The following is a 10,631-nucleotide window of genomic DNA, read 5'->3' as shown; positions in this document are numbered from 1 at the left end:
ATAAATTTCAGTATGCGGACGGCATAATTGTGCAATTTGCGCATATGTTACGCAAGCGTCTAGCTGGATTACTATTACTGCAATTGCAACCTATTTCCGTTAATCAACGGAATAGAAAGTGTATGGAGGGCGCGAAATAAGACTCGGTACTTTGGTACTCGGTAATCGATAATTTGGATCGTATATTATACATACATGCAACATTACTTGAGAAACACAATTCGAGATCAATAGAGTAAAAGATACCTAATGACAAGAAACATCGCGAAGAAACACATCGAGTTTTTCTGTTCAAGATCTTCAATACTCTCTATAAATCTAACTTTTTTTTCGATGTGTACGCTTACTTATTTAGAAAAAGACCAGTCGTGCGTTATTCCCTTTAAGTAGAAAGGAAAATATGTTGATACACGACTATTGCAGCGATCTCAAAAGAAAGTATTTTCCATTTTACAGACAAGATACTATACTTGGCAAGTACGATTTATTTAGGAATGTCTGCAATCGGATCTATCTTTAAATATTGCTGCTAACAACCAGCAATTTGTATTAACTCAACCTAGCTTTGGTCAGTAATATACATATTCGATTTGCTAATTCTCAAAGTATCAAGTATCTATAATTTCGCATATAGATGATTTCATAAATTTACAGTTCTAGCCTGCTTCGATGTCAAAGTCGTCCTAAATTTATTGTTGGCTTTGACTCACTTAGCTAACATGTTCACAAGTACTCGTGGCGTATCCGTATCCGGTCTGAGTGGTGGACTTATAACGTGGCCGGCGGCATGTCTCCAGCACTTGTGTAAGTAGTTGGTACCATCCGTGCCAATTGCGGCTGCCAAGGTTTCACCAAAGACACAAACGCCACGCTTACGCGCGGCCTCCACTTGTTCGGCGGCACTACGACTCATCACATGCACTATGTACAGCGGACAATTGACCTAAGCATGCAGAATTTTGGAACTAATACGGCATAAGATGCGACAGTAATTCTTAAAACATATATATTTTCAGTTGCTGAAAGAGAGAGAGAGAGAGAGAGAGGGGGGGGGGAAGGGACAGTAAAAAAAATTAATTTTTTTAAAGCAATATATATCTTTTTTAAGTATATATAAAGATGCAATGTAAAACTATAAAATTAAAAAAGAAAAGTTGAAATATTTAAGAAGATATAAAAAAAGAAGAAAGGAAGATGCTAAAATATGAATTTAGAGAGGAAAAATAAAATGGAATAGAGAAGTAATAAAGAGCAATTTTAAGCGCTATTATCACATTTTATGGCGTGATACAGATATTTCTTGATCTCAGTACGACTCGAAAATTTTGTACATCAGGCACATGCTATGAAAAGTAGTGTTCTAATTTCTAATCTACTAAATTTATGATCGTTCGTGAACTAAATACTGCTACGGGTACCGTGCCAAGTATATCTATATAGAACTTTAAAAGTAGTTAAATATAAAAAAATCTTACGTGTTTGAGACAAAGATATACATCAAAACAAATAACGAAGAATGAATATACGAAACTCTGACTAAAAGATATCAATGTTTTAACAATGATATTATAGCGAAGCGTTTAGCTTACCTGATTCGCGATAACGCATGCTCTATTCACAGCCTCCGCTTCAACCTCTTCGGGGCGTGACATCTCGTGGCCTTCTGGGCCAGTTACTCCTGCGGCTAGTAATTTCTTCGCATTCTGGAACAAGTTTATGATGGTGGAAAAGAACTCGTATGTTGTATTTTACATTAAAATCCTGTTTCAAACAACGTGGATATACATTATGAACCTCCATTACTCGCATAATTTTCAAGTCACATAGCAGTTTTATTAGCTTAGCTTTTTTTTATGTTACTTTGTTCGTCGACCATAATATACAAAAGATATTAAAAGCTTAGAAGTTACTATATATAAATATACTATTTTTATATTTTATGCTTTCAGAAATATATCTATATTGAAACGTGCGGAACCTCATAATCTTAAGAGGATATTAGGGAGGATTAATAATCAGAAGTATCATGAAGCAGCGAATTGATCTCAGGTAATACGTGCATTAGCGTACGCGTTATCATCATTTTGTATACGTATATGATATACCTCCGCGATAAGGTCGCCGTTCTCCGCATGCACCATAGCAATGGCGCCGATCTCCTTGCATGCCTTGAAAGTTTCGATCAGCTCCGGATCTCTGAGCATAAACATATCTTGGTACGCCATAAACATTTTGAAGCTACCGACGCCGTGCTCTTTCACCAGAGTCGTCATGTCCTCTTTGACCTGCAGACAGATGAGGCAATGAATATCGATGAATAATGAATTGCGAACGTGGCTTCCTTTCGATTGTATGATGGACAGCAGCAAATAAGGAGGCTCGATGGCAAATCGCTCTCGTCTATCGTGCCCTCAGGGAGCACGTGCGGTTTTCTCATCCGCCGTCACTCGGTATTCCAACCGCGTGATCGGCAATCGTAGATCGTAGTATATAAGCCGGTTACGAGAACTGCACAACCAATTTACAGAACGAGTTTGTTAGTTTTCCTACATTTGGAATCGCTCTGATCCAATCTCTATCGAATGTCGATAATTAAAGCTGTGCATTTTTTAAAACCTGAACCATACTAAGACACGAAAAATTACGAAAAATTGAGTTTAACTGAATTCTCTTTCCGCTTCGCCCATATTATGGATAAGAATATAATTTGAATTAGAAAATGAATAGATATAGAAAATGAATATCAGACAGTGTTAACATCTGATGAATTTGTTTAAAACTTTTAAATTGAATTACGAGTACCTCAATGACCAGAAAGTATAAAAGATACAATTAATGTATTAATTTTATGTAATTCGCGTATATCGTAACTTACATTGGAATTAGATAAATTGTCATTAAGACAATTGACGTCTAGTTAACATAATCAACATGTAAGTCTATAATAGATAAACGTTATAAAGTATTGATTTTTTTGAAATATTGTATTTAGAAATGTCATAATTTTAAATATGATTAACAGAAGGGAAGAAAGATGTCAAACCTAAATAAATTTTCTTTCTTAGGAGGATTTCGTGTTAAACATTGAAATTATCTCGTTCCGGATAACTAGAGAGACAGAATAGATGCACATGGCGCAATGGACTGGCTTAAACATTACGTTGTACTTATAGCGTAAACGCTTGATCGACGTATCATATCATAAAAGCAGTAGTATGGTAGTCGATAGCTAGGAAAACTGATGAAATTAGAAGTAGATACTTGTGTGACATGTTCTAACAAACTTCATTGGATTGCAATATATCTGTTGTAAGATATAATATGTAAAAAATATAAACTTATAAAATGTTTTATTCAAAATTTTCACCTTCGGACTCCAAGATGTTACGGCGACGTGCAACGCATAATCGCAGCATACTTTTTGGTCCGCCGATTGCCTATATCTCTCATAAGCCTCTACGATGCTCTCGTCTTTTCGCGGCACTACAAAATCAATGATCATCGTGGTACCGCCAGCGACTGCGGCTTTTGTGCCCTGATAAAAGTCATCTACCGACTTGGTACCCATAAACTCGAACTCGAAATGTGTATGCGGATCTATGCCACCGGGCATTACATATTTTCCACGAGCATCGATGGTTCTCGTGCCACCCGGAATAATGAGATTACGTCCCATTTGCCTGCGAACAAAAATGACAATTTTTCTCAAATAATTTCCTTCGTCCTTCGCAATCAATTCGAGAGATTTTTTGAGATAAATTACGACTCAATTAATCAAATTAATCTCAGTTGACATTGGCTAGTTGATTTGGACAGTTTCTATCGATTATCTAACGCTTACGATCAGTCACGCTCGTTCGATGAACGTTACAGCGAACGTAAATGTGTTATCTGTCGCTACACACCTCATTCAGATCTAAGTGATAAAATTACCGCGAATATGTAACACATTTAGTTTATAAAATAGCGGTTAGACAAGTAAATTAAATATATTGTAATATTACCAATGTAAATGCACAAACCTCGCTATTTTTGAGAATCGTGTGGATCTTAGCTTAGTAATTTGCCCTAATAAGTCCACTGGTAATTTCTGCACACGATGCATTATATTTTTTAAAAAAAACGATTTTGTAGGGAAAGTATCAAGCTTTCACGATATGTAATCGAAAATTTTCTCAAATTCGTTTTGGACACGTTACAAATCCACAAAGTGAGAAGAAAATTTTTCGTCTTTTTCAGCTCGTAGTTTTTGGTATGTAAAAATTATCAAACTCATATAAACTTAAAAAATGTGATAAGCTTTTAAAAGTAGAGATTTCAAGCCTTCAATGAGAGATTTCAATGACTTTTTACTACACCTAATATGTATGAACGCGGAATACAAATCAATATTACGCGTAATTAAAATGTATTTCGTATTTGCATACCTGATGATGCCATCCTCGATGTAGACATCGCTGTCGATTATCCCATCGTCGTTCACAACCTTGCCATTTTTAATTAACAATCTGTTCTGCGCGCTCTAAAACAAAATAATATTTGCGTTAGTTTAACGAGAGTTTATAGTTTCAAAAATATTGCTTCTAATGATTATGGGATATAACGGATTCAGCAGATCTCTTCTACTATCGACCATGATTCGGCCAACTGTCCTTGGTATAAGGCAACCTGATAATACGCAACGTGCATGGACTTCAACATCCGGCATACGCAATTAATGTATATACGTGCGCATCGCCGTGTACTACGGTATTATCAATCAGCGATGTATAAGAGAGTGCTCGTTCACGCACTTCCGCCAATGTACGCGATACGGATTTAGAGCATGTACACGATGTGCATGATCCGATAAGCTAATAATTATCCTGTTTTTTTTTTTTAAAGGATATACACAAAATACATTTCTCTATTCATTTTTGCAGCGAAATGCAAATGAATTGGCATTAAAAACATTTTATCAATATTTTGTATAACAAAAAATTATATTTTATATATCACATTTAGTTTATAAAGTAGCGGTTAGACAAGTGAACTGAATATATTATAATATTACCGGCATATTACCAGTTTAAATACACAAACCTCGCTATTTTTGAGAATCGTGCGGAATCTGAGCTTAGTAATTTGTCCTAACAAGTCCACTGGTGATTTCTGCACACGATACATTATAGTATAATAGATTCTTATTAACGTCGTAAAATACTGAAATACTAAATATACTAGAAATTTAATTAGAAATTGATTGAAGTTTGTAATTATTTCATTTCTTACATATATCCATGATAGGTATAGATAGGTATGTATTGTAGATAGAAACTGCTATCAAAAGATTTAACGATGTCAAAGATATCAATGACCAATTAACGAAATCAAAAAATATAACGCAGTTATCAGTTGCAATTATCTTGTGTTTCATTATTGACGTAACATTGCATTCCGTATACGATCTTGATCTTGTTGGAGGAATTAGATAGGTATGGAGGAGGGGGGAGAGAGAGGGAGAGAGAGAGAGAGAGAGAGAGAGAGACTCAGAATTAGAATATGCACCACAGCTAGGTTGCATCGTATCGGTGCATGGACGAACATTCCTTTAAAGGGATGTTGTGTTTTTCGCTCTCGTGCGTACAGAGAGAACGTAAAGGCCCAGCCCGTAGAGAAAGGGACTGACGATGAGGACGACAGGGTGTCCGTCGCGGTGTCAGAGAAAAAAGAACAATTCCCACATCAGCATAGTCTAGACTTCTTTGCGCCCCATGGAATCAGTCATGTTGATATAACGAGTTCTTCCGACGGCGAGCTCTACAAGACCCCTTCGATCTTGAGTGAATTTTAGCCGCCCTTCGATGCTTCTGTATCATCGATCCTAATCAGTTCTGTACTGTTTCGCATCAGAAAGCAATTCGATATACAAACAGCTGAAATACTATTTTCCAATCTGTCTAAAGAGATTTTCGTGTCACATAACTGTGAAATATCACAAATAAACGTTTACATTATTAGTACGGGTTTCGTATACAGCCAAGGCCATTGACTTGGATGATTTCTTAAACAATCTGACACTGTAAATAGACTTTTTGATAGATGTAGGATTCGTTGCATCAATTGAAGACGTTCAATAGAATCGGTGCAACAATGTATCTCGATTGAACTAATACGTAAAATTCAATGTAAAACAGTGTAGGAGATACTTTACGGGAAATGTAGAGAAACGCCGATGCTTGACCTTCGAATTTTATGTGCTGAGAGACCATCGGTAGATGTATTTTACGAAGGCGGAGACCTTGTCATCTTCAGAGTGTAGTATTAGCAGCAGCCGAGAACATATGTGTTTCATGTGTTAGAATTAGAAATCAGCGCGCGAGTATTTTCGGCGAGCATGCTCTTTAGATACGTCACGTATACGGCGTCGTGTGTGATTTTTTTAAGTGAAATCTTTGCGGGAGTGCTTCGAGAGCAATAAAATGAAGTATCAGTCATTGATTTAACTCTCTCAAAACTTGCAAATCGATAAATTATATAAAACATATTTGGTTTTATTGTTGATCTCTTCTTTCTTTTTGTCGAATTATTAAATATATATATATATAAGTAGATAACATTAATAATAAAATGTAATTATTGTAAATTTTAATCAAAAGAATAAACTTTTTGCAATTTTTTACTTTCTTTCTGTGTAATTAAATCCAATTTTTAAATTAATAAATTATATATATAAGCACAAAGGTTTCAAACGGTTAGAATAAACTTTTATAGTCTCGTATAAAAAGATGTACGATAAAACAGACAATTAATATAAAAAATTAGAAACAATTAATCTTTCAACTCAATACGATACAGATTTTTTTCATAAAAATACTTTGTGTATATATATGTATAATATAAAAAGTTACTGTTTATATTATATAATATATGAAGCAATATTCACGCTGTATAAAAGCGACACTAATACGTTGCAAAATGCGGGTTGCGTCAAGTCAGACCAGGGGCCCTGGTTAAAATCAATAGTCTCCGACACTTCCTGCCTATATGTTTCAAATTCGCCGGCACGAATCAACACGGTTGTAACTTGTAAGTGAAAATTCCTTATCGCGAATATCTTCTTACGATTAGACCGTGAGCGGCAATTTGGCGTGTCAGAAACCTGCTATACTCTCTCTCTCTCTCTCTCTCTCTCTCTCTCTCTCTCTCTTCATTTCTCAAGGTCTCTCGCAAAGTATGAGAATAGGATTCCTCTTTTAGACTTTCGGTGCTAGGCGCGAGAATGCAGATAGATCGATCTCCCAACAAATGTCCATTATTTCCTTGCAATATTTATGCGACATGTCGTTTCCTTTGCCAATGAGGAAGAAGCTAATAGAAGCTATTTTTAGAAACTTGCATCTAATTTACATCGTTCATTTAATTTAATTGAAAGTTATTACCTGATGCGCGCGACTTTTCATGTACGAAAGATGTTTATTTAGATCGCAAAAAATTATAATTAAAAGCTCTATAATAAAAGAAAAACATTTACAAAGGTATCTTTTACCTTTACAAGAAATGAAAGATGCTCTCTACATCTAAACCGGTAATTTTAAACAACTGCGATGCAGGTTGACTCGACAAACAGTGCGAGACACACGCGGCGGCCAAACTGAGATATTACACAATTATTTGATGTATTTATTGTTTTGCATTCAAAAAGATAATCAAACATTAAAAACTTATAAACTAAAAATGTATAGTTAACAAACTTTTTTCTATTCTTAAAGATTCTTTATCGTTAAACGTGATAACATATACACACACACGGTGAGTGCAAAAAATATTCGTACAAGAACATTTTTTAAAAGTCTTATTTGTAAGAAATAAACATTAATTAGCAATTTTATACAATAAATACATTCTGTTTTAACATAAACAAACGAGCTTTGCCTATATTCCTAATTTTAGAAGCTAAATTTCTTGACTGTACGCATACTTTTTGAACATCCAAACAATACAATTTGTAATTTTTGCTTATTTTTCAGATGATATATTTTCTGTAATTAATACATATCCTTTTGGTATATATAATTTTAAGAAACATACAGTCTATTTTATTCTTTATAAATAAATTGTTAATTACCCAGCAAGAAATGACCGTCAATTAAACGTAATAAAGTCGAATCGTCAAATTGATGTTGAAATTATTGTATCGATTCGACATATCAGTTCGATTACACATTTGTCGCTGGATAATATTTACTTTTTGAAAATAAAGTTTTTTTTTAAAAAACATTTTCTCGGTACGAATACTTTTTGCACTCACTGTATACAAGTACAATAATATCCAAATTTCACCAAAAATTATGAATAGGATAACAATAATAATATTGTACAATACATTAAAGTGCTTCTCAAGAAAAGTAGTCTGGTGCGTAAATCGTTTTTAATTTTTTCCAAGTGCACACAGTACTTAACAAATATGTAGACACGCAGATTAATCTGCGTCTGGGAAAGAACTCAATAGTTACGCAAGGCAAACCGCTTCTTCTCAATTATCGTACGATCGCCGGCTATCGAGTACGAGTGTAATTACGTCATTTTTCTTAATGAGAGATACCGTACGCGGACACATGCGTACATCTAATTCATGACTGTGCATGAGACCTCTACGAGAGCTCTCTTTGAGACGACATTGTTGTCCTTGGACCGTATCCCACGATCGTGTTTTACCACGTAAAACGATCGCGCGAAGATGCACACGCGTACAAAACTGGCATTGAATCGCTTGAATCCCACATCTGACTTTAATGAGAACCTACAATAATCAAATTGATTTCTATTCTATATGTAGGCATTGCGCTTTGATTATTTCTTAACTGACGCACGTTAAGAAGATTGCAATCGTTAATGCACATTAGTATTGGTCTTCTTTATACATCTATTTATCATATCCTATCGGTTTTACGCGAACGAGAGAGATCGCGAACGATCCGCCTGTCTATTCTACATTCGACATACACAGGAAATGATTGAACATAAGTCACACCTGGCTTCCTCTATCACGGCGTTTACGTTTGAGAATTGGTGCCGGCAACTCGCGTTTCGATCGACCGACTTAGCGACCTAGTCAAATTGAATTTTGCATAGTGCATCATCGTGAAAACGCAATGACGGACGGTAAGAAGGGATTTTTCGCGAGATTGCTTCGACCAACAATAGCTAAATAAAACTTCAAAACTAGGCAAATGCGAATAGAGCAAAAGGAAGCAGAGCAAGATAAGTAGCTAACAAAAATTGCCGTGAATAATAGTATACTGCGACATGCTTCGAAAGCCATATGTGTCACTCTTTTAATTTAGTCATATGGCGCGCGTGTCGCATCGTCGAAATCATGATAACTTATCATACATCAATAATTGGCTGTGTCTACAAAGCTAACACCACATTTTTAGAATAATAATAGAAATTGTATTAATCGATAATGACATTATAAATTGTACTAATTAATGGGCATGTAATCTTTTGATAGGAAGTGGTAGAATTCTTCAAATGTTAGAATTTTTTTTTCAGAAAAGGAATTCTAATGATCGAGTAGTAGATCTGAGAATACAGGATAACAACGTTTACGTTCGATTTGGAATACAATATGTATATTATTGAGTCGTATGAAAATAACAGAACATTATCTCGTAGAAATCAAATGACAACATTAAATGCTTAAATGTGAGATGCAACACATTTATAGCCTGCAAATAGCATAGCAGTTTATATAAATTCACCATAAATTCTTATAAACAGTAATATTAAATAATAGATAGTTTACAAACTATTATATTAATTATTATCTATAACTAATTAAACGATCGAACAAAAATCTTTCAGTTTACTTTACCCGACGATTAACTTGGATATTAACTTGGCAAACTGCCGTTGGTTTTTTATAATACTCGGTAAAAATACTAATAATTGTATTACAAATTGCAACAGAGAATGAGAGACTATACAGAGTGTTTCAAAATTCGCGCCCGCAAAGAGTACAAGATGTAATACTTTACTAAAAACAAACAACTTTTCCCTTTAACAAAATTGCATCCGATAAATAATTTTTGCGCTTATCTGTTAATTTCAACCTGCTCTTCTTCCAAAATTACTATTTGTTAGACGCAATTTTGCAAAAGGAAAAAGTTGTTTCTTTTTAGCGTAAAGTATCACATCTTGTACTTCACGGGCACGAATTTTTAAACATCCTGTATATTTAATAATTAAAATATTATGTTATTATGTTATATACTAATTAGGGGGCAATAAAAATAACGTGCTTTCTGTTGAAATAAACATGTAATAAAATATTATAACGTAAAAATCCAGCGCACAATGAAAGAAATATTGGAAACAGGAATATACATATATTAAATATTGGAGAAATGAAGAAATTAGGAATAGAGAGAGAGATGCAATGCATATTTTATTTGTTTAATTTTCATTTCTAATTTTTTTATTTCTTTAATATTCAATATATATTTATTTCTGCTATTTCCGCAATATTTCCATATTATCGTACACTCGTAAGATCGTAAAGATAAAAAGACTTGTCGAACGATTGGAGAACGCGTTGCTTAATTTCTAATCAAGGACATTTTCGTCTCGCCAGGAAGATTCTTCTC

The 10,631-nt window shown here is 34.4% G+C and overlaps 1 protein-coding gene and 1 long non-coding RNA gene across 5 annotated transcripts in view; one reads left to right on the top strand and one right to left on the bottom strand.

Annotated features, from left to right (window-relative positions):
* LOC108756545 (dihydropyrimidinase) overlaps positions 1-10,631 on the bottom strand; it is a 27,781-nt gene that overhangs the window by 12,902 nt on the left and 4,248 nt on the right. For 3 of the 4 annotated variants that reach the window (XM_018500431.1, XM_018500434.1, XM_018500433.1), the window contains exons 2-6: positions 4,428-4,522; positions 3,368-3,680; positions 2,106-2,285; positions 1,590-1,703; positions 711-943 (exon numbers count right to left, since the gene is read on the bottom strand). In XM_018500431.1, coding sequence (XP_018355933.1) covers positions 711-943; positions 1,590-1,703; positions 2,106-2,285; positions 3,368-3,680; positions 4,428-4,522 — 935 coding nt within the window. The remainder of the gene's footprint in view (positions 1-710; positions 944-1,589; positions 1,704-2,105; positions 2,286-3,367; positions 3,681-4,427; positions 4,523-10,631) is intronic. The other variant, XM_018500432.1, reaches the window with a different exon arrangement.
* Positions 6,939-10,631, top strand: part of LOC108756547 — a 7,576-nt gene continuing 3,883 nt past the window's right edge. The window contains exon 1 of the long non-coding RNA XR_001939841.1: positions 6,939-7,068. This is a non-coding gene — a long non-coding RNA (uncharacterized LOC108756547). The remainder of the gene's footprint in view (positions 7,069-10,631) is intronic.

This window comes from Trachymyrmex septentrionalis, unplaced genomic scaffold (assembly GCF_001594115.1).
Source record: "Trachymyrmex septentrionalis isolate Tsep2-gDNA-1 unplaced genomic scaffold, Tsep1.0 scaffold128, whole genome shotgun sequence".
NCBI classification, from domain to species: Eukaryota; Metazoa; Arthropoda; class Insecta; order Hymenoptera; family Formicidae; genus Trachymyrmex; species Trachymyrmex septentrionalis.
The sequence above is the reverse complement of the archived record's forward strand: the minus strand, read 5'-3'. Positions and strand labels throughout refer to the sequence as shown.